Raw genomic sequence first — 25,563 nt, forward strand, 5'->3', positions numbered from 1 at the left:
ACATTTTTTTCATTGTCAAGGTAATGTATAAAGGAGTTACAGTTACATTTGCCAGATAGTAGGTGCATTACTTCTCACACATTGATACCCCTTCTCATGTTTTTGTCCCCATTTCCCTCCCCCCACCCCTCCCAATCATCTTGTTTTCCTCCCTTCCCTTTCCTATTTCAAATAAACAAATAAACCTATACACAATATACTAGGTAACAAAGTCAGATACAGTAACCATAGGAGATTAACAAAAGGGCAAAAAAAAGAAAGAAGAGAAATAACAGTACATTAAGAACAAAAAATAATCAATTTTAAAAAATAAAATAACACAAGAATACAGTTAACCTAAAATTATAAAATTCCTTTGGATCACATATCATGCATCAAAAGATATAATGTTTTTCTTTGCCTAGAGTATAGATATATTGCTGTAATTGTGCTATTTTTCTAAAAAATATTGATATTGAAGACTTCAACTTTTATATTCACATTTTATCATCCAAGTTTATTTCAGTGTAATTGCCCTTTTCTTCATAAATCCTTCCTCATTGGTGTTATCAAATCTCCTAATATTTATGGGATGAATCCTTTTCTAAATTCCCTAAGAATTACTTTTCAGAATTAATGATTAAAAGAAATGACTAACTGAATAAAGTGTCACATTTGTTCTGAAGCCTCCCTATCTCCCTATATAAAATGCCTTATGCCTAGCAGCTCATAGTAGATCTTCTGTTGGGACATTTGTATCATCCATCCTCAAATCACACTCTAAAATAAAATTCTTTATACTTACATTGCATTCCTTCAGTTTCTCCTAATATTATTATCCAAATTCCCAGTATTGTACCTAACATACAATAAGTACTCTATCTACAATTGATTATTCAGTTTAATTTAGGGAGCCAGAAATAGTAATTAAGAAGTTGCTAGTAATACTTTTTATTGGCAAAATGTCTGCTATGAAACTCAAAATTCTCACTTCTTGTACTAGAAAGTTTCTTAATATCCTTCATATTACATTTTAATGAAGTCCTGTGGAGGAAAATAAAAAGAAATCTTTGTATATTGGTCTACTCAAATGAATTTAAAGTGATTGTATAAAATTGATTGCATATAATATGCAATGGCATGTGATTTCTTCTCCCAAATGTGAGAAAGTTTAAGTGAAATTCCAGGAAAAGTTTTTTTGTTATTTTCATTTCTTTGGCAATAAACTAAATAACATAAGCATATGACTCTGAGTAATTCTGCAATTCTGATTTCTCTTCAGTTTTGAAGGGAATCTGAGTAATTATGATAAGGATTCATTATCTACTAGACTAAAAGCCATCAAAGTATGAGGTCTTACACTAAATAATATGAAACTATTATTTATGTGAAATACTCTAAAATTCATGTTAAATTTCTACAAAGTCAATTACTTGTCACGGGCTACTGTGAAGACAAACAACAAAACTCCCTTAGCCTATATTCTCCTGAAAGGTGTCCTCACCTTCTAACTCATTATAATTTAGCTTATAATGATCCATTTGACTGGATTATGATGGATATTTTTAAAAATGAAAGTCATAAAGGTTTCTGTCTTCAAAACTAAATTAGAATAGCTCACAAGCATAACAGCTAACTTATAAAAAAAGAAAAGGGAAGAGAATGGATGCTCTGTCTTAACTCAAAGAAAAGCATGTCAAATATGCAATTCTAGAAAGCATAAAACACTGGATAAATCTGAGTGGGAGCCAGGTGCTAGTGGCTGGCTCATTCCTGTAGTCCTAGCAACTCAGGAGGCTGAGAACTGATGATTGGCATTTGAGGCCAGCCCAGACAGAAAAGTCCAGGAGAATCTTATCTCTGATAATCAACTCAGAAAAAAAGCTGGAAGCCATGCTCTCCTTCAAGTGTAGGCCACTAACCTTGAGCAAAACAAGCCAGAGACAGCACCCATGCCCTGAGTCCAAGCCCCAAAACCAGAAAGAAAAACAAAACTGGAAAGCATAACTGCTATGAGTGAAACAGGTCTTTTGGCCTCTACCTGTCTTGAAACACGAGTTTGGTTTCACAGTTTTTGTCCTATGACTACTGCCCTGTCATGTCTACTAAATGCCCACATCAGTAAGTCAAAAGCAGTCATAGCATGACTGCTGGCCCTTTAAACATTCCATTGTGGGCAGCCTCTGCCAGCATCCTCCTATGACTTCCCAAGTCCACCTTCACAGAAAGCCACCGAAGTCTGGGTTTTAGGCCTCTTTTCATATTTGTCCCCAGCCTCTGTTTTTGTCTATTGCATTTGTTCCTTTATGAGATATGTTTTGTTTGATTTGTTCATTAGCTTCACTTCTGTGAAGCTAATGTACCAGGCAAGTTAAACTGGCCAGAGACTTTTCACAATTGTTGCCCCAGTAGGGCAAAAATTAAACTTGATTCCAATGAAAGAAAATGGAGTGAATTCATGAAAATAGAAATGTCGGTCAGTGTAACGAGGACACCTGTGATTATTGTTTATGCTTGGCTCATTAACTGTGACTGTGAAAAATATTTATTTTTGAAAAGTAACAGGCAAAAATTGTACAAGTATGTGAGATGCAGAGGAATACCCCAGTGTATGTAGTCAATGTAATGATCAAAGCAATTAGCATGGTCACTTCAAACATGCAACAAGAACATCCAGAAATCCTCTCTCTTTGATTTACTTTGAAATATGTAATGTCATTGGTAATTAGCAAAATCAACGCTATGGAATGCTTGAATAACTTTTCCCTCCTAACAAGTACAAGAGGAAAAGAATTGATCTAATAAAAATGGAGATTGAAACAGTGGTGAGTGACCAATCAGTAGAAATCTCCTAGCAGAGATTTACAATAGAACAAAATCTAGATACATAAGGTCATATAGAATGACACTAAAGGACCTCAGGATATAGAAACAAAAGCCATATAATGAGTGATTGTTGTCCTTAATGTACTATGTTATCTCTCATCACTTTTGCTGTGCCTTGGTTATCTCATATTGTTATAGTATTTCACTTTGTTATCTGATATATTGGATATATGTGTATTTAGTTATTTGAAATCAGCTAGGGAAAGGGGAAAACAAGATGAGCGGTGGGGGTGGGCAGAGGGAAATGGGACCAAGACATGAGAAAGGGTATCAATGTATGTAAAGTAATGCACCCTCTATCTGGTGACTATAATGTAACCCTTCTATTAATTACAATAAAAATATATGAAAAAAGAGGGTGGTGACTATTGTGGGGGAAGTTTAAGAGGGATTTAGAGGTTGGGAAAGTGGAGGAATTATCTTACCCCAGATTACATTCCAAAATGATAGCTCCAGGGTACAGAAGTAAGGTTCCCCAGGTGAGAACAGTGGTTCAGTTCTAGATTTACATATCAAAGGAGCAGTGTAAAATTATACAATTGTGAATTTTCTTAAGTTAATGTTTCTAGAAAGTAAAGGTTAGGGATGTGAACTCTGGGATTAAAGCTATCTGAAGCTTGCTTAATCTGAGAGGACCTTTTAGACCATTCTAAATTACACCTAACCTGAAATTTATGCAAGAAAAGGAACTACTTATATCTTAGTCCCTGGCATATACTTCCTTCAGTAAATTTTGATAGAATGCCATATGAACAACTGTACTAATTGGTAACACTTAGTTCCTGTTTCAGGTATTTAACATCCCAAGTACGTGGTGTCTTGCAAAGTTGGGAAAGCACTATATATATTGTAGGCACTTTTTAAGATTAAATTGAAGGTTTGTTTTTGGAAGATTTAATGTCTTGAGCTCTAGCTGTACTTCAGCTATAAGACCCTTTCAGCTGTACAGCAAATGAAGATCTTTTCCCACTCTGTGGACATCCTATTCATCTTACTGGCTATGTCCTTTGCCATACAGAATCTCTGCAGTTTAGTGCAGTCCCTTTCTTTGATTTGTTGTTTCTAGGCCTTTATTAAGATGGTTCAACTTGTGCCAAGGAGCCCTAGTGTATCTCCTATTCCTTCTTGTAACATTCTCAGGGTATCTGCTTTTATCTTGAGGTCTTTTATCCATTTGGAGCTGATGCTAGTGCAGGTAAACATATAAAGATCCAACTTTAGTTTTCTACATGTATTTAGCCCAGATACCCGTTAGTATATGAAGGGATCATGAAGATATGATATATTTACACCATGAAATTCTATGCTACCATCAGAAAGAATGCCATTTCCCTTAGAATAATGTTCTCATTGTCCTCCTAAGTTTCCATAGAGAAGTACAGCATTGACCTGACCAGAAAAAGCTGAGCCTTCCATTTGAACACTTAATGTAGAAGAGGCTCCTGCTGTCTATTCCCTATTTGAGCTCAGACAGCAGGTGTCCTCTGATTGGAGGTGGAACTCGCCCTGGTGGGCTAGATATGCTACATCCGGCCTTTTCTTCCTGTACATAATGAGTGTGAGAACATATACTTCATTTGCCCTGAAAACCAAGCACAGCAACCACTTGTCAATGTGGTTCTGTTAGTTTTCTCAGTGTGAAACTAGACACAAAGTAAATGCCTATTGAACTGATTCGGAAATATCACTCCTATGTCACAGAGTGGATTCTCAAAAAGATAGTTAAAGAACTGGTGTGTGATGATCAATTTTACTTGTATGTCCAAATGAAATGTCACACCAATGTCTACAGCCCCATTATTCACAATAGTCAAAGTGTACTAACAGCTCACATGTCTATCAACCAATGAAAAATTGAACAAAAGTATGAGGGTATGTATGTATGAGATTATCCAGTATTAACAAGGGATACCATTATGATATCTGTTACAACAAAGTTGAAGCTTATGCAAAGAAAAATAAGCTATACAAAAAGGACACATATGATTACACAGTCATGTGATTTGTATTATGTTTTGTATTTCTGTGATCGTATGACCCAGCAAATACCTGGAAAGGACAAATACATAGAAACAGAAAGCAGAGTATTAGTGGCTACAACAGTGACTTCAGTCTCACATTACAAAAGTTCTTTTTTGTATTGTCTGGGTAATATATAGAGGGGTTACAGTTGCATTCACCAGGTAGTAGGTACATTACTTCTCACACAATGATACCCCTTCTCATGTTTTTGTCCCCATTTCCTTTCCCCCACTTCCTCCCAATCATCTTGTTTTCCCTCCTTCCATTTCCAATTTCAAAAAAAACAAATAAGGGGCCGGGAGTTTGGCCTAGTGGTAGAGTGCTTACCTAGCACGCACGAAGACCCGGGTTCGATTCCTCAGTACCACATACATAGAAAAAAGCCAGAAATGGTGCTGAGGCTCAAGTGGTAGAGCTCTCTAACTTTGAGAAAGTCCAAGGACAGTGCTCAGGCCCTGAGCTCAAGCCCATGACTGGCAAAAAATAAATAAATAAATAAAATAAATGTATACACAAGATACCAGGTAACAAAGTCAGATACAGTAACAGTATGAAATTAAGCAAAGGGCAACAAAAGAGAAGAGAAATAGCATAGTACATTAAGAACAACAATCACACAAGATAAAGCTCTTGTTGACAGAAGTTCTTTAAACTAAAAATAGTGATGCTCACTCTTTGTAAATGTGCTTAATAATGTTGAATGGTACATTTACAAATAGTTAAAATTGAATATTAAAAATATATGTGACATTATCACAGTGATAAATTTGAAGTCTTGTATGTTTAACCATACTGAAAAAAATAAATGAACAAATAAACATTTAAAATATTATTCCCCCCTTTGGACAAACAATACATTTCCTTGACAGTGGAAGTTGAAAAGTACTGTTAAAAAAGAAATCTCACTGGGTGCTCACGCCTATAATCCTAGCTACTCAGGAGGCTGAGATCTGAGAATCATGGTTCAAAGCCATCCCAGTCACTAAAAACCTTGAGACTCTTATCTCCAATTAATCACTAGAAAAGGGGAAGGGAGACTGTGGCTCAAGGGATAGGGTGGTAGTCTTGAGCTGAAGAGTGCAGGGACACTGCCCAGGCCCAGAGTTCAAGCCCCATGACCCACAAAAAGAAAAAAGAAAAAGAAATCTCTAGAGGTGGATTTAGAATTCTACTAATAGTAGCACCCATCTTCTCTCAGCACTTAGGTAATTTCCACCTGAGATTCTTCTAGTTACACTATGCAACAACTATTTTCATGACTAAAATTTAAGTTCAGATAAAGTGCTTTATAAAGTCAAGCAATTATGCAAGTAGACATTAGCAGTTTTGGGTGATTTTTTTGTTTGTTTGTTTTTGTTGTTTTGTCGGTCATGAGGCTTGAACCCTGAGGGCTGTCACTGAGCTCTTTAGCTCAAGGCTACCACCTTACCCCTTGAGCCTCAGTGTCACTTCATGTTTTCTGGTGGCTAATTGGAGATAAGAGTCTCAGACCTAAGTGTCCAGGCTGGCTTTGAACCATTATCCTCAGATCTCAGCCTCCTGATTATCTAGGATTACAGGCATGAGACACTGACACCCAGCATCAGCAGTTTTTATTATATATTCTTGGGGGAGTTTAGTCACAATATCTTATCTCTGCAATTCATGTATTAAAATATTTTATTGTTGCCAAGATTCAATTTTTCAAATTATTTTTCTCTAAAACATCTACTCCACAATTTTAAATAAAATAGAAACATAAACCTATAATGAGTGATTGTTGTCCTTAAGGTACTATGTTATCTCTCATCTCTTTTGCTGTCCCTTGGTTATCTCATATTGTTACAGTATCTCTCTTTGTTACCTGATATATTGGATATATTTGTATTTGGTTATTTGAAAATGGATAGGGAAGGGGGAAAACAAGATAAGGGGTGGGGTGGGGGGGAGGGAAATGGGGACCAAGACAGGTGGAAGGGTATCAATGTATGTGAATTAATGCACCTTCTGTCTGGCAAATATCATGTAACCCTTCTATTAATTACAATAAAAAAACATATGAAAAAAATGATGCAGGACCATGAGTTTGGCCTAATGGTGGAGTGCTTGCCTAGCATGCACGAAGACCCAGATTCGATTCCTTGGTACCACATACATAGAAAAAAAGCCAGAAATGGTGCTGTGGCTCAAGTGGTAGAGCTCTAGCCCTAAGAAAGTCCAAGGACAATGCCCAGGCCCTGAGTTCAAGCCCCGGGACTTGCAAAAAAAAAAAAGATGCAGAATGTATATATTTCTCATTTCTATATTCTTCTTTATCATTCTTATAATTAATAGGTCATTAAATCTTAGCATTTAAAATACTAAACATTTTCTATTTGTGTTTGTCTTTGTTTTGTTTCTTGAACCATTTCTCAGACTCAAAATCAGAGTCTGTACACTGACCCTGAACTTTTTCTTGCACAAGGCTAGGGTTCTATCACTTGAGCCATAACTCCACTTCTGGTTTTTGCTGTTTAATTGGAAGTAAGAGTCTTACAGAGTTTCCTGCCTGAGTTGGTTTCAACCTATGATCCCAATCTCAGCCTCCTGAATATCTAAGATTGCAGGTTTGAGCCATGAGCAACTGGCTTCAACTGAACTTAATTTTAATACTTTTTGTGTGCTGTTTAGCCTCCTTGTACATAGTTTAGGAAGAAAGAGAAAGTCCATTATCTTAGAAGCAAAGCTTTATATCATGGAGGGAAACGATCTTGTTTATACTTAATTACAAGTATTAGAAAATATTTATTTTACTGTCTTTTCTCATCACCTATTCCAAATCACAGAAATAACTGCCAGTCTCTACACAGTCAAACATGCGATAATAATTTGCCAGTATATTATATCAAACTGGATATTATCTGGTAAACCACTTTACATGTGTAAACATATTGAAGTAAGTATATGAAAAGTTGCACGAATTTCTTGCTATACTATTAATTAATGCAATTGAAACAAACGCCAACTAACTTTTCTTTTTCCTCCTTAGTGGTTATGTCTTTGATTACGATTACTACAGAGATGATTTCTACAATCGGTATGTGACCTATTTCCTCTTTTCCTATTATTTAAATTATTTTATGCATTCCATTTATGAAGGTCTTAATTAAAATGTTTAAAGTAACATTTATTGTCATAATGAGAGAAAATATGCAGTCCCACTGAAAGGTAATTTAGACAAATTTGCCAAATTTTGTTCTAAACCCTAAAGAATAGCAGATCTTGGATATTTAAAACTTTAGAATTGCTTAAGGCTAACATTTTACCCTTTGTGTTAGAGAATGTTAAATTATCTAAATCTAATACTAAATTATCTAATATTAAATTATCTAAATCCTAAAGGTTTAGTCTCTTTTTGAATTATTATTGACTGCTAAGACATTTATTAACTCAAAAAATGACTTTAAGGCCAGGTTTGATGGTTCTTGCCTAGAATCACAACACAGGGAAAGCTGTTAGAGGAAATTTTATCTCAAAAAGAAGCATGATGGGGGGAAATGATGGAAGATGTGACAGTGGTCAAGATGCTTTGTGCTCATAACCTGACACATGTAATTGTACCCTCTTTGTATAACTACTTAATTTATGAAAGAACCAAAATATTGAAAGAAAAGAAAGAGAAAGCAAGAAAGGCAAGAAACATATTTTTGGTTGGTACCTCTGTCTCTCACAAACCTGGAATCATAACTGATTTGTTTGAGTTGAGGACTTACGAATTTTTTCCTAGATGTATAACCTGAAATATGTTTACTGAGTCCTTAGGCTGAGATTACAGAAGAGTCTCATTACATCTAGCCCATGCCATATACATTTTCTTCATTTGTGCCAATAAGTTTCTCATTAATTTTCTTTGGCTGCACTTCTACAGCTTCTTCAATGAAGCAATGTCAACATTCGTATTATCAACTGTCGCTGATAATTCTATTTACATTTAATTTGAAATTCACTTCCAGTATGGCAACTCACAGTTCTTTTGCACTTCCATCTTTGTTTAATAAATCCTCTCTTTTAAATTTATGGTTTGTGTCTGTAGGACAAGGCCTCACAGATGCCTGATTGCTACATGTATATGAACTGAATAACAGATAAACAGCAACTGATCTTTGACAGATTTGCTAAAAGTGATGTATTTGGCCATTGGCCATGATACACATTTGCTACTTACAAAGTTGTTTGTTTACAATAACTCTACCAGGAAATAATACATTCTCTGGATTTAATTGGAGGTTTTATTTTGGCATCTGCAATTTTATTTGTGTTGTTGGAGAACTAGTACTGTTTAAGTAAATATTGATAACTGAAATACATGCATGCAAAAAAAAAATTCATGCAACCTGAGAAGCCACTTAGTCATTAGACAAAGAAAATACATTTTTTAAATACAGATTTTTAAAGCCTCTAATTATAAGTAGTCTGGAACAAAAGAAAATCTAAGGGATGAAAACATAATAAATAGTGAATAAATATTTCAGTAGATTTCAAGGGAAGACTACTCTTTGAGTAACTGAAAGATTTTATTCTCTGGGCTCCAGCTTTGTAAGTCTAGCTCCCCTTCCTACCTCTGACCTTTCTCTGTGCTTTTCCATCTCCTCATCTCTCCACCACCTCCTCCATTAGGCATGATCCTTTCCATCTCAGCAAGAGCAGCACTCCTGGATTAGCCAAGGGTTCTCTGCTTTCTCTTGACACTCATCACTGGTCCCTGCGTTGTTTCTCCTAATTTGCATTGCTCTCTCTAGCTCCTTCTCTAGTGACAGTGTTTGGTTCAAATTTACATTCAGAGTACAACAACAAAGCTAACTTTTCTTATGGTTATTTCCTTAAGGGCTATCAATATACCTCACTCACAATGGGTTCTCAATTTGTGTTCCTAATTCATCTCCTTAAAGTCATAGTCACTTTGAAACAGATTACCCAGTTAACTAGAAACAGAACTATCAATCCTAACCTGGTCATGAATTTTCATTCAAAACCTGGTGTCAATATATAAAACAGAGAAGAAGCAGTATCAGTCTGTGACTGGCATTGGCCTTCAGGAAAATCCAACTTACAAGTGTCCTCAGATACCACTATATATTTAACAAGTGCAAGAATCTGAGTCAACCCCTAATATTACCAAAACATAAAACCTTATTTTAGATATTTAGTAGTTTGCAAAAAGTTCTTCTTAAGATGATGTAAATATTTGGCAACATTAAAATGATCCAGTTTGCCATAAAGGAAAGATAATACAGAGACAGGCTGTGAAGCCTTCTGAATATGTCAGTTTTTGAAAATTTAAGGACATTTACCACCAAAGTTTTTCCCCCCTCAAATAAATTCATTAATATTTTAATTATTGCAATCAAACTTTCTAATTAATGTTTTTCTTATAATCTGTCAACATAAACTTTTTTCTCAACTTTTACACAATTAATGAATTTCTACCTAAAATGGAATTTTCTTCTAGAAGTCAGGAAACCCAATATTTAATCTAAAACGTTGAGCAACTCAGTTTGTCAATGGTCTCATTTTTAAAGAAAAACCAACATCTACATTTGACTGTGCATAAATCATTGCTCATTTAGATACATGAAAGAGAGGGTCTAGACAGAGGATACAATAGATGATAGATATAGATAGACAGATAGATAGATAGATAGATAGATAGATAGATAGATAGATAGATAGATAGATGATAGATAGATAGGCTTTAACTTTTAAAGAGCAAGCACTTCAAATAATCAAACTATTACAAAATCTGAAGTTCTCAGATAACACTCTACCGTGAACAGTTTTCAATATCACTTGTAAAAAATCAGGCTGCAAGTGTTCAGTACATCAGTATGGTGTTGTTGCTATAACTATCTGAACAGTTTGTATTCTCATTCATTTATTTTTTTATTTCTTGTATAAGCATCTGTCACTTGTGGATATATACACAAGCTCCCTGTTAACGCAGAATCCCATGAAAGCAAAACAAACTAGAGGTTAGACAATACAGTTCTGCAAGAATATTAGCTAAATTAAATCCTCCCAAGCTACCCTCCTGATCTTGTGATTATGAATAACTTTTGAACATGTTATAACTTGAGCAAGTTATTTATGATTACAAATATGTTATCTCATCTGTTACAAAGGTATTAAATTAATCTCTAACTCATAAAATTGTACTGTTTGAATTACGTGATACATATGTAATGGCTCTTATTAAGTCTAGAATCTTTTTAGTGTGTAATCAGTGTCCATTAGTAACAATTACCAATAACCATGAACAATAACGGTGAATGAATTTCTTCTTCTGGTACTTATATAGCAATATTCAGATGACTGAGAAAGGAGATAATTAGTCAGTGCATAAAAATACACTGTGAACATTTTCTGATTTGGCATAATAACTGTGTTCCTCACAGTTTCTGTTGCCGTGTAGCTAGACTACAACTAGACCTAACTGTTAGCTGTATTGGAGTTTCACAAACTTAAATCTGAATCCTCCCAGTCTCCTTCTCCTAATACTTACAAGTGTCAGCCATTAGTTCCCAGCACAGCTTCTTTTCCCCTTTATTAAAGTTAGCCTTCACAACAGGAATATTTTTTGGAATTTTTTAAAACTATTTCTGGAGTCATTTGGAATCAAACTTATTTATAATACATACATTTTTAGTGGTTTGAAGAACATAAGAACTAGCTAAATGAGTAGCTCATAGATCTAGCCAATGTGCACTTTACATGTATCCCTACTTAACAATTTATATCTGTTAGAATTCAAGAGTGCTGAGAAGGTGGGTTTTAGATTGGATGCAGACAATGTTAGTATCTTTGGTTCACTGGTTTTTGCTCTCTATATATCTGCTAAAATATCCTAGTGAGAACCTGACCCAGAACTTGCTCCCAAATTTTCTCCAGGGGTTTATCTCTTATCCATATGATAGATTTTTATTAGCATTAACTACATAGTATCAATCAGTTTGATTAGTGAGGAGGAGAAAAGAACCATTTTAATGAGGGAAGTTAAAGAGAAAATAGATAATTACCAGAAAATTCTTCAAATGACAATCAAAAATGAAAATATATACTCAATTGTATAATTTCTGATTATACAATTGGTTTTGAAATGATATTAGTCATTAGCAAAAATAATAATTCAATAAGCATTAAAGCAAAAGTCTAACAGACAGGTAATGATTTCTAAAATAAGACTGATTAATGGATTTTTTCCAAAGTTTACGTGTACTACAATCTTACCAGATATATTTCATTTGCTGCTGGAAGTTAGGCTTAGAGTTCTTACTTAAAACTTGAAGAATAAAGCTTGCAAACAGTGCCCAAAACCTGAGTTCAAATCAAAGGACCAGCACCAAAAAAAGAAGGAAGGAAAGAAGAGGGGGGGAGGGAGGGAAGGAGAGAGAGAGAGAAAGAAAAGGAGGGAGGGAGGAAAGGAGGGAAGAAAGAAAGAAAAGCAATTTCTTTCCCACTTTTGAATGTGGACTGTAGCAATTTGAAAAAGGACTTTAGTATTTATAAGGCAGAGAATAACAATGAGGCTGGAAGACTCAAAGGAACATAGGCTCAATGGTTTCCCTCATTTGTCCTAATCAGTAGAAACCTTGGGCTCTTCTAGCAGAGATTTACAATAGAACAAAATGTAGATTCATAAAGCCATATATAATGATGCTAAATGAAAGGACCTCCAGGATGCAGAAACAAAAGCCATATAATGAGTGATTATTATCCTTAATGTACTATGTTATCTCTCATCTCTTTTGCTGTCCTTTAGTTATCTCATATTGTTACAGAATTTCTCCTGGTTATCTGATATATTGTATATATGTGTATTTGGTTATTTGAAGTCGGATAGGGAAGGGAGGAAAACAAGATGAGGGTCTGGGGTGCGGGGAGGGAAATGGGGACCAAGACACGAGAAAGGGTATCAATGTATGTGAAGTAATGTACCTTCTATCTGGCGAATATAATGTAACCCTTCTACTAATCACAATAAAAAATATATGAAAAAAAACTTGAAGAATAGAGAATTTGTTGTTTGATGTCATGCTAATCCATGATCTATTTGACCAGTAGCTATTAGGAGGAAATGGGTACATACTAAGCAGAATTACCATGCAGAATTACTACTTTGTAAAGGCCAGCTTCTCTCTTTTCCTATAATGCCTTCTGCTGAGAAAATACTGCATGCCACCTTCTCATATGAACTTCTTCCTATTCTCTCTGCATTTGGAAGCATCCTGTATTCCATTTCAGAACCCAGAAAACCTGACCTGCTTCCCAACTTTGTCTTTTGCCTTTATACATTATGGTAGCATCCAGTCTCCCTCATTTGATTTCTGATAAATTGGGAGGTACCCCAAGAAAATGTCTCCATTACCATTTTATCTTGCATGATGTATGTGAAAGATCAATACTTTTAGTTAGCTTTATTTTATAGATATAAAGATAGCCAAATAAAACTAGCTAGATAAGTAACTTACTCATAAATGCTAACAAATGAGTAAATAAATGTGCATGTTTAAATACTTCAGTGCAAATGCCACAAAATTTCCCATCAAAGTGGCAGAATGAATTGACAATAACTTAACCCAATTGTTTATTAGAAAAAAAAATCTCCTTCCCTCCCAACAACTCATCAAAATATTGAGAGAACAATTACTACCTATCATGGGAATCTGCACCAAGGAACATACATTCTCAGGATGTTACTAAAATGTCTGTCACATTCTAAAATATTTCAGAGTGACAATGAGCAAGTATAGTTTTTTTGTATCCATTTAAGAGCAAGGTGGGTCAACACTAGAGTCTTTGAAATTCTTTATTTTTTTTCTTTTTATAATTATCCTGAAGCAGCTGTATAAGGAGCTGGCAAAGTAGTTTATGACATGTCAACATTACTAACCATCCCTTCCCTCCCCCACCCTTCTTCTCAGTCCAACACACTGGATTCTTGACTACAGTCTTCTCATCTCTTCATTTATCTAATCTTTTTCCCTTTACCACAACCCACATTTTTGACTGCCCACTTCCTATTGTTTATTTTGCTGAACTTTGATTTTGTCGTTCTAAAGAATTATACTATTTGAGATCTCTTTTGAATCTATCATATTTCAGTTCATAAATTTATATACACTTGAATACCATCCAACATATTTACTTGTAAGTTTAGATCTAAACCTAGCTTCCACATATAAGGAAAAACTTATCCTTTCCCCCCCCTCTGAGTCTGACTTACTTGACTTAGCATAATTTTTTCTAGATGTTTCCATTTCTTTATAAATGATACAACAGCATTCTTTCAAATGGATAAGTACAATTCCATTGTGTAACTGAGGAATGCACTGGAAAAACTAACAAAATATTTACTCCCCTATAAAATATTTCAAGAACACATCATAATGTCCAAATCAACAAATACAGCAGCATTACTTGCCTGCATTTCTACAATAGCATTCTTATGCCTTTACATATTTCTGCATACTTAAGAGATTTTTTTTGATCTATTTCAAAGGTTAACTTATCTAATGACTTACTAAATTGCTCATACGATGCCTGGGGGAGTAACCTCTCTGGAGAGCTTACATTACACCTCAGTGGCAACATTTATCCTGGAAAGATGAATCAATGGCCATACTGTCTTTTTCCCCTCCGTATTTTTAAGTATTGGAGCTCATGCAAAATGTCTTGGTATTTTGGTTCACTGACTTTGTGAGTTCATTTCATAAATACCTAATGCAGAGTTTACTTGTGATTGAAATGAAGGGCAGGTTTCATTGAACCTTTTGATTTTCAAGTCCCTGGTGGGATGGATGATATTCAAAACCCTTTTCAGCCTCAGCCCGCCCATAATCTTTGAAGTGAACCATAATGTCTTGACACCTACGACCTGTTCTTTGCTAGTTCTTCACTATGAAAGGACTTGCTTATTCACAGAAGATGGCACCTCTCTTGAATTCTGCCTCATTTCACTTCCTTGCCTTTCCAGACAGCGCCTAGCTTTCCCCCAGCCTCTTTCTAAATCATTTGCAGACACATTAGCTCTCTAATGCAGAAGGTTCTCTGAGGACTAAGGATTTCTGCATTAAGTTCAGTTTAAATATTATCTATTATAATGTAATAGGGTTTTTTGCCAGTCCTGGGACTTAAACTCAGGGCCGGAGCACTGTCCTTGGCCTTCTCAAGGCTAGCTCTACCACTTGAGCCTCAGCACCACTTCCAGCTTTTTTCTATGTATATGGTACCAAGGAATCAAACCCAGGTCTTCGTGCATGGTAGGCAAGCACTCGACCACTAGGTCAAATTCCCAGCACCTAATGTAATAGTTTTAAATGTTTTGAATATATATTTAAAAGCATCCCACCTTAATTTTTATTAGACTCTTAGGTTTATTTTCCAAAAGCAGATTATCATTTTTCCAATGGATGTGTAAACAAGATGTCATTTTTGGAATTAATTTCTTGTAGAAATTGTTTCTCTTTATTTTCTTCCTATTTCTTATTCTAGCTTGCTTTTTTTATTTCTATTGATTCTTTTAAATCAATTGCAAGACTAGAATTCATATAACAGTGTCACAATAAAATGTATAACAATAATAATTCTAAGTCCATAACATTATTTTCTCTATAGAAGATAACATAATTACAGGCTGTGTTTTCTGGCAGATAGTTTTAAAAAATAAATGAGTAAATGCATCTTAGTTTTTCTCTGACATTTAGGCTATTCAAATACGCTGTCATGTAAAAATGTGATATAAATGACTATGCAGTAAGAATGATATGGAATCTGTGGATTACACTTCTTTCTAAATGATTTAACATTTCAGTTTTATTGCCCTCGTTGTTCATTAGAAATACTTTCTTCATTGTGAAAACATTTTCTAATATTTTAATAAAATTAGGTTTGGTGATGTTTGGGGAGATTAGAAAAAGTTTTTCTTTTTTTTTTTTTTTACTAGCTTACTCTATAGCAGCCTCAACTCTCACTGCACAGCTGGCAAATGATCAGAATAATAAAATATATCCTAATAAATATTTCCTACCGGTGCTTTAGTCAATAAAATGGGTTTTCATGGTCAGGTCCTTTTTATTCAAGCTTTATTTCTGCAGTTGGAGGAGGTTTTGATTACTGGCCAGTCCTAAGGGAGAACTAGAACAGCAAATCGATTTTTCTGTCATTGTTGTTTTCTTTAATCTGGTTTTATTTCTAGTTGTTTCCTCTAAGCTCTGTTTTCCGATCAGAGGATTGTTTACTTTGTTTTGTTCATGAGTCTGTATAATTATTTCCTCTCACAAGCTGGTATGCTAATAAGAATCTGCAGTATGAGAGGAAAATTGTTGCTCCTAAGAAGGATAAATCTGTTTACTCAGGAAGAGACACATGTTTAGGGAACAAAAGCGAGTTTCGCGTTTCGTTTCAACAAATTGTTTGTGTTACTGGACAAAGGTCCATGTGTTTTCATGTTTGACAAATGAGTTCATCTTAAAGGTCATGCCCTAACGTCCAGAAAAGACTGTCTTTGCATCTTACTTGGTGTAAGAAAGGAATTGTCCCCTGCACACCTTGTCTTCATATTCACAAGAAAGAGCGCATACTTATCAGAGGGCTTCTAGGAGGCCATGCTATTAATAATTGCACAGATACAACTCAACTGTTCAGGCATCAAGCCAACTCTGCTCTCGATTTGTGTTTGGTCCAGGTTGTTTGACTACCACGGGCGCGTGCCTCCCCCACCCCGAGCTGTCATTCCTCTGAAGCGTCCACGAGTGGCCGTCTCCACTACTCGTAGGGGAAAAGGAGTCTTTTCCATGAAGGGAGGATCCAGATCCACCGTCAGTGGGTCTTCTTCATCCGGCTCGAAACGTAAGTAGCGGTCTTCGTTTTGTTTTTTTTATTTACTAGATGAAGTCCATTATGCAACGAATTACCCACATAATTATTAGAAAAGCATGTTGGATAAGAAATGATTTCTACTTTCCACCACGCTGGATTGAGGTAAGGAGCTAGACATAAACCTATAAAACCCAGGACCGATTTTTAAAGCAAGTTATCCAAGTAAGTAACTTGATGCCATTTTTAATAAAGGACAGCGGGCCAAGCAATGCAACAGCGATACTCACAAGACAATATGAAGGAAATGAACTTTACAATTTTGGGGGAAGGGGGCTGAGGGAGAGAGAGTGGGAGAAAAAGTGTGGGAGAGGATAACAAGGTGGGAGAAAAAACGTACTCCCTACCTTGGGTATGTAACTGCAAGTCCTCTGTACCTCACCTTGACAGTAAAATCAAATAAGAAAAAAAAAGAAGGAAGCTATTTTACTTAAAAAGTAGTCTATATATTATCTTTTCATATGCTAGCATATGAAATTTAGCATAAACATGGCACTAAATTCAGATGAGTTTTGAATACTTAGTTGGGAAAAATGGTAGACAAATTAGCGAGTATAAATGGTAAAAGCATAATTCACATAATATTGTAAATAATTATGAAAGATAACTGGAGATACATTTATTATAAAAAATGAAACCGTAGATATAATTTCACAGTAATCAGTAAAAAGTAGAGACACAACTTTTCTAATTAACCACACTGCTAACTTTGGGGGGGGTTGGGGGGAGCGGTCATGGAGTTTGAATTCTGGGCCTAAGCTCTTCAGCTCAAAGCTACCACCCTACCCCTGAGCCATGGCCCCACTTCCGCTTTTCTAGTGATTAATTGGAGATAAAGATCTCACGTTATTTAGTTCTTTAGTGCGTGGGCTGGCTTTGAACCTCGATCCTCAGATCTCAGCCTCCTGAGAAGCTAGGATTCCAGGCATGAGCTACCATGCCCAGCACTGCTAACTTTTTATAAAAACTGATTCGAGAGAACTCTTTTTATTGATATACTTTTCCTTTAAAAAAAAAAAAGAAGAAGAAGAATGCAAGAAGCCCTGGGTTCAATTTCTCAGTACCACATTCACGGAAAAAGGAAAAAGCCAGAAATGGCGCTGTGGTTCAAGTGGTAAAGCACTAGCCTTGAGCAGAAAGAAAAAAATGTCCAAGGACAATGCCCAGATCCTGAGTTCAAGCTCCAGGACTGGCAAATAATAATAATAATAATAATAATAATAATAATAATAATAATACCAAAATCCCTTGTTTCCTTGAGATCACATTCTAGGAGCATGCAAGTAGACAATAAGTTGATAATTGCGTCAATATGAAAATTAATAAAGCTACAAATCTGTGAGTGCTATACGTCATGGGGTGATTGGGCAGAACTCTGGAGGAAGACAGGGAATGGGAAGCTCTGAAACTGTCTAAGTAATCCAAGCAGAGTGAATGATCAGTGAAGAAGAGGTAAATTAGTGTCCTTAAGGAGAAATGAAGAAACTGGTGTAGAGGCAGCAGAGTGGAGAGATGCCACTGGAGGATCAGTCCCATCAGTCATTGAAGGAATTTTGTATTTCATTCTACATCCCATGTTTTATTGTTGTTGTTGATAGTTGTTAGGTAGTTACACAAAGGGGGTTCAATTCAACATGGCAGTTTGTGAGTTCAATGTGTCATGATCCTTTCAAACAACTAAGCTATTGTACCACTTACAATAATTACCAAAAAAGCAAGTAAATGATAGAAAACTAAGTTATTAAATAGAAAACTAAATTATTATGCTATGTTCCCTTTACTATGGGTCACTGATTCTGAATCACCAGAAACATTAAGAATCATATTGAAAATACTTCAGTTTTTTGTTTGTGTGTGTATGTGTGTATGTTCAATTATCTTTAAGTGGTCGTACAAAGGAGTTGACATTCAACAAAGCAATAGACAAATACAATGCATCTTTATCAAAGTCTTTCCTTTGAACACTCTCACCCCTTCCTCCAATTCTCCCTTCTCTTATTTTTCTTAATTTTGTAGAATATGCATTTGAGTTACTTTTTTAACATGAAGATACATTAAAAAAATAGTTCAGGGAGGAAAATATATCCATACTTTTAGAAACCCGTGGTGTAGTGTGCTAAGAGTTCCACTGAGAACTTGACTAAATTAGTATAGCCTCTATAGGAAGCTAAGGAATTTTGCCACTATCTGTGTTTGTTCTATTTGCTCTTTTTCTACTGATAAAGATGAATTCTTTTTTTAATCTTATTAATAAAAGGGAAATGAATTGCTGCTGCTTTCTCTAAATATTCTCCTGAGTTCAAACCCCAATACCACCAAAATTAAAAGAAAAAAGGAACCTCTACTCTAATATATGTAATATATCCTCTTATATTGTTGTTAAGAGAGAGAAAAAAAAGCTCTTGATTTTGTTTTCTTGAAAAATGAATACATACTTCCTTCTACATTTATAAATGCTTTCTGCCATTAGTAATATTAACGTTCTTTGAAATTAAAATATATATAAAACATCATCATATTTTCTTCCTCCTGGGCTGGTTTTAAAGCACAGTTGATTAAAGGAAAATTTACTGACATAAGCCGGGACAGGTCTACATTGTGTAAGGGCACACTGAGCTTTGTAAAACTGTTAACATCCCTGACCCTCAATTTCTGAATACCAGTAGGAATTTATTTTGCCAGTCCTGGGGCTTGAACTCAGGGCCTAAGCACTGTCCTTGGGCTTTCTCAAGGCTGTAACTCTACCAGTTCAGCCACAGCACCACTTCTGGTTTTTTTATGTGGTACCAAAGAATTGAACCCCGGTCCTTGTGCATGCTAGGCAAGCACTCTACCTCTAGGCTAAAATCCTGAGCCCCACTAGAATTTTTAATCTGTAACTATAAATCTCTAAGGAAATGGAACCTCTCATTAATGTCAATGATTTACAAAAATAGTTTGCTTCCTTTGGGAGTGTTCTACAATAGGTGCAACCATGCAGGACTCAATTTTTCAGTTGCCCTGGTTACTGAGGCAAGTCCAAAAAGAGTTGCAGGATTTGGAAGTTATTTTTTTAGTAAATATCTCCATTTTCAAATAGATAAGTTGTTGGTTTTGGCCTCCTTTTTTATTTCTAATTTTATTGTATCATTAAGAGAGGATGGGAACTTTAAAGTTCTCCCTTTGAGAACTTGTTTTGGTTCCATAAGAATCACAAAATAAATACAAAAGTAGAATATATTTTCTTCTCTTAATATAGAATTTGGGAAGTAACTTCATATTTTTTGGTAGCAGATTTTTATGTTAAAATCTGAAAGTTCTCTGTCATGGTAGTGGTTTTTTAATTGTGTCTTATTGTCAGGATAATGTTTAGAGGGGTTGCAGTTACATTCTTCAGGTAATGGGTACATTACTTCTAGAACCTTGGTAGTGATTTTATGAAGTATTTTTTTCTTTCCTTGAGTTGTTTTGTAATCTGCCTTCCTTGGGTCTTTTAATGTAATGTTTGTAAGCTTAATAATAGAAGAAAATAACAGCTAGTAACTTCTTATTCTTTCTGACAAATATTGTGTCAAGTATTATGTATTCCTCATAAATACCCCGTGGGGCATTTGTCATATTCTCATTTTACAGATATAGGGAATGAGACATAGAAATATCAGCACACATCCAGACACTCACAGTGCTGTAAAATAGCAGGCACGAACCAGAAGTATGCTTCAGAGAAAAGGTGACTGAACCACTGTCTCCTCAACACTCTTTCCATGTGTACTGGGAAAACTGTAAAATTTACATTTTAGAATCTCCTTTTGCTATGGTTTGGATTTTACTGTGATGATTTGCTTTATCCTTATAACATAGCTGTCTTTTGGTGTTCCCTTCTTTTATTTGTTTGTTTTTGAACTTCTTTTCCACATTCATTCCCCAGAAATGCAGAATTTTGATTGTCCTTGGAAAACTGGGAATTTCATTTGTAGCTTTTTGTTTGTGTTACTGAGAAATCAAACCCAGGGCTTCATGCATGCAAGGCAATCACTCTACCACTAAGCTAGCTTCCCAGCACATCTGGCCTAATATCTTAATGAGAGAAAGCAATGTTGGTTCAGAAGTGTTCAATTGAGCTTGGTGGATTTGGAAACAGAATGTGAGAGACTTCCTTCCAAAGGGTATGTCTAAGAGAACAAAGGCTTTCATTTTGAAGTGAAGTGGGTGGCTCAGAGTGAGGTGATATTGTGGCCTAGGGGAAGTTCTTTAATCCCCATATAACTCTGTCATCTATCTGGAAAATATAAACATTATATTATGTATCCAATAGTACTTGTATGGATGAAATCACTCATGTACATCAACAGTTTAGGCACATGATCTATGTTCAGTGAAGTTAACTTTTGTTATGATAATACAGTTGAACACAACTCTTAATGGCATAGAAGATGAACTTGTCATACATAGAATCCCACAGTCAGTGTCTCTATTACTTTTGTGTTTGAAGTAAACTTCGAACATGCTATATTAATTTCCCCATTCATAAGTGGGAATGATGACATTGTCAATTTCACACAGGTGAGAGCTCATAGGCAGTGACTGGCATTATGAATCTTTTAATGGATATCAAACCATCATGGTAGTAATAATAATAATAGCCACCAGTACTGCTACTGTAAGTGTAAGTGAAGATATTGGCAATATCATGATAAGCAAAAGAAAATGTGAATTTGATACCAGGATTATGGAGAACTGGACAAGATTAAAGGGTTGAGCTTCTACCTGGAGCAAAGGAAAAGATTCTCAGCAAGGCTTTATGCCAACAAATTTGAGAATCTAGAAGAAATGGATGAATTTCTAGCCAATATTAACATACACACACTGAACCAAGAAGAACTAATCCAAGTAAACAGACCTATTTCAAGCACTGAATAAGAAATGGCAATAAGAGACCTCCCATCCAAGAAAAGCGCAGGGCCAGATGGATTCACAGCTGAATTCTATAAGGTCTTCAAATCAGAGCACATACCAATACTCCTCAAGCTCTTCAATGAAATTGAAAACGAAGGCTCTTGGCCAAACTCATTCTACAAAGCCACTATAACCCTCATCCCAAAACCAGACAGACATTCATCAAAGAAAGAGAACTATAGACCCATTTCTTTGATGAATATTGATGCAAAACTTCTCAACACAATACTGGCCAACAGTCTTCAGCAACTGATAAAAAAATTACACACTATGATCAAACAGGATTCATCACAGGGATACAAAGCTGGTTCAACATACGCAAATCTACTAATATAATTCAACACATCAACAGGAGCAAGGACAAGAATTACATGATTGTCTCAATATAGGCAGAAAAGGCATTTGACAAGATCCAACACCACTTTATGCTAAAAGATATGGAGAAACTAGGAATCCATGGAACATTCCTCAATATAATAAAGGCTGTGTATGACAAACCCACAGCTAGTATTATACTTAACGGCGAAAAGCTAAAGCCATTCCCTCTAAAATCAGGAACGAGACAAGGATGCCCACTCTCTCCACTACTCTTTAATATAGTATTAGAATTCCTAGCCAGAGCAATAAGGCAAGAAGCAAGCATAAAGGGAATCCAAATAGGGAAAGAGGACATGAAACTTTCTCTCTTTGCACATGACATGATTCTATATTTAAAGAACCCTACAGACTCCACTTCCAAGCTGCTTGAGCTGATTCAAAACTTTGGCAAAGTAGCAAGGTATAAAATTAACCCTCAAAGATCAACTGCCTTCCTCTAGGCCGACAATGAGAGGAACGAGGCAACTCCTTTTGCAATAGCCTCAAAGAAAATAAAGTACCTAGGAATTAACTTAACTAAGAATGTAAAAGAACTTTTTGATGAAAATTTTAAAACCCTGAAAAAGAAAATTAAAGCAGAAATGAGGAAATGGAAAAATCTCCCATGCTTCTGGATTGGAAGAATTAACATAGTGAAAATGACAATCTTGCCAAGGGCTGTCTACAAATTCAACGTTGGCAATACCCATCAATATCCCAATGGCATTCTTTAAAGAAATAGAAGAGGCAATCCAAAATTTCATATGGAATAATAAAAGACCCTGTATAGCAAAAACAATTCTTAGCAAAAATAACAGCACAGGAGGGATTCCAATACCAAACTTTAGACTCTATTACAGAGCTATAGTGACCAAAACAGCTTGGTACTGGCACAAGAACAAGCCTGAAGACCAATAGAATAGAACTGAGGACACAGATATGAACCCAGAGACATATGGCCACCTAATCTTTGATAAGGGAGCCAAAAAAAATAGAATGCAAGAAAGACAGCCTCTTCAACAAGTTGTGCTGGCAGAACTGGTTAAGCACCTGCAGAAAACTAAAGTTGGATCCTTCTTTGTCACCCTGCACCAGGATTACCTCCAAATGGATCAAAGACCTCAAGGTAAAAGCTGATACACTGAAAACTTTACAAGAAAGAATAGGAGATAAACTAGGTCTCCTTGGCACAGGTCTAATCCTTTTTAAATAAGGACCAAGAAACATAACAAATCAGAGAAAGTATGGATAAGTGGGACTGCAGTAAACTGCAGAGCTTCTGTATGGCAAAGGACATAGTTAGCAAGTTAAACAGAAAGCCTACAGAGTGGGAAAAGATCTTCACTAATCATACAACAGACAAAGGCCTCATATCTAAAATATATCAACAGGCCGGGAGTTTGGCCTAGTGGTTAAAGTGCTTGCCTAGCATGCATGAAGACCCGGGTTCGATTCCTCGGTACCACATACATAGAAAAAAGCTGGAAGTGGTGCTAAGGCTCAAGTGGTAGAGCTCTAGCCTTGAGAAAGTCCAAGGACAGTGCTCAGGCCCTGAGCTCAAGCCCAGGACTGGCAAAAAATAAAATAAAATATATCAACAGCTCAAAAAATTGAATCACTCCAAAACTAATCTCCAAAGAAACAACCATCCCATTAAAAGATGGGCCAGACTTAAAGAGAGTCTTCTCTGAAGAATAAATAAAAATGGCCTATAGACACATGAAGAAATGCTCAACATCTCTAGCCATAAAAGAAATACAAATCAAAACTCCTCTAAGATTCCACCTCACTCCAGTCAGAATGGCCAGGATCAAGGAATCTAATAACAACAGATGCTGGAGGGGATGTGACCAGGAGGGATCACTACTACATTGTTGGTGGGAGTGCAAACTCGTTCAACCACTATGGAAAGCAGTATAGCAGTTCCTCAAAAGACTAAACATAGAGCTCCCCTATGACCCATAAATTCCACTACTTGGCATTTACCCTTGTCCAGAAACAAGTATATACTAAATCCACTAGCACAACGATGTTCATTGCAGCACTATTTACCATAGCAAAGATATGGAACCAACCCAGATGTCCCTCAGTTGGTCAACAAGATGTGGTATTTGTACACAATGGAATTCTATGCTGCTGTCAGAAAGAATGACATGGCCCCATTTGTAAGGAAATTGAAAGACTTAGAAAAAATCATATTAAATGAAGTAAGCCAGACTCAAAGGAACATAGGCTCAATGGTCTCCCTCATTTGTCATAATCAGCAGAAACCTTGGGCTCTCCTAGCAGAGATCTACAATAGAACAAAACCTAGATACGTAAGGCCATATAATATGACACTAAATGAAAGGACCTCCAGGATATAGAAACCATATAATGAGTGATTGTTGTCCTTAGTGTACTGTGTTATCTCTCATCTCTTTTGCTGTCCCTTGGTTATCTCATATTGTTACAGTATTTCACCTGGTTATCTGATATATTTTATGTACGCATATTTGGTTATCTGAAATCGGATAGGGAAGGGGGAAAAACAAGATGAATGGTGGGGGTCGGGGGAGGGAAATGGGGACCAAGACATGAGAAATGGTATCAAAGTATGTGAAGTAATGTACCCTCTGGTGAATATAATGTAACCCTTCTATTAATTACAGTAAAAAATGTGAAAAAAAAGATTCTCAGCAAGGTGCTCCATGATTGAACTGTTATGTTAGAAATTGTAGATGTCCTAGAGATGCCATCACAGAGTACAGGACTCTGAATCACTAGAACAACATTTTTTTCCTCTCATCCTTGGAAGCTGGAAGTTGGAGGTCAAGATGGCAGAAGCCTGGTTCTCCCTGATGCTTCAAGAGAAAGAACTGGGGTCAGCCTCTCTCTTCTGCCTGACTATTCCACTTTCTTTCAGTGACCTTATATCCAAATCTCTTCTTGTTATAAGGAACACCATCATCAACCATACTGGTTTAGGGCTCACTGTGAAGACTGCATTTAGTCTTAATTAGCTGTCACAGATCATCAATCAAAATGTAGTACATTTTAAGGTGCAGGAATTAAAGACAGGAATTTTCAAGGAGGATCATAGCATAGTTATTCACATGCATGATATACACAAAATGTAGACATCTTGTGCACCCTCTCCTTTTTTATTTTAATAGTAAAGTATTGGACATGGTGTGGTAATGAAATAACTATTATGTAATTACCCAAGCCATTTAGTTCATACAAGTACATATCTGTTCCCAGTATACACTGTCCTCACTAACTAAAGACTAAATAGCACAACATAATAATAATATCTCACTAAAATTAAAGTCTCATAGTAAGTCAGCAAAGTCAAATAATTACAGTATATTTATAGTAGCTAAATACACTATACTTTAATGTGGTTCATCAATAAAGGGATTGAGTCACACGAATAGCTCCACTATTTAATTATAAAAAGAAGCAAGCCTGCGTCCTATTGAGAAATCTTAATAGCATTTCTTTCCTCTGCCT

The 25,563-nt window shown here is 35.8% G+C and overlaps 1 protein-coding gene across 6 annotated transcripts in view; it reads left to right on the plus strand.

Moving 5' to 3' along the window:
* The window catches only part of Ralyl (RALY RNA binding protein like), a 597,512-nt gene that overhangs the window by 515,798 nt on the left and 56,151 nt on the right, over positions 1-25,563 (plus strand). For all 6 annotated transcript variants that reach the window (XM_090339006.1, XM_090339002.1, XM_090339000.1 and 3 more), the window contains 2 exons: positions 7,895-7,942; positions 16,586-16,749. In XM_090339006.1, coding sequence (XP_090195132.1) covers positions 7,895-7,942; positions 16,586-16,749 — 212 coding nt within the window. The remainder of the gene's footprint in view (positions 1-7,894; positions 7,943-16,585; positions 16,750-25,563) is intronic.

Source organism: Megascapheus bottae, chromosome 9, assembly GCF_031878675.1.
Source record: "Megascapheus bottae isolate mThoBot1 chromosome 9, mThoBot2.hap1, whole genome shotgun sequence".
NCBI lineage: Eukaryota > Metazoa > Chordata > Mammalia > Rodentia > Geomyidae > Megascapheus > Megascapheus bottae.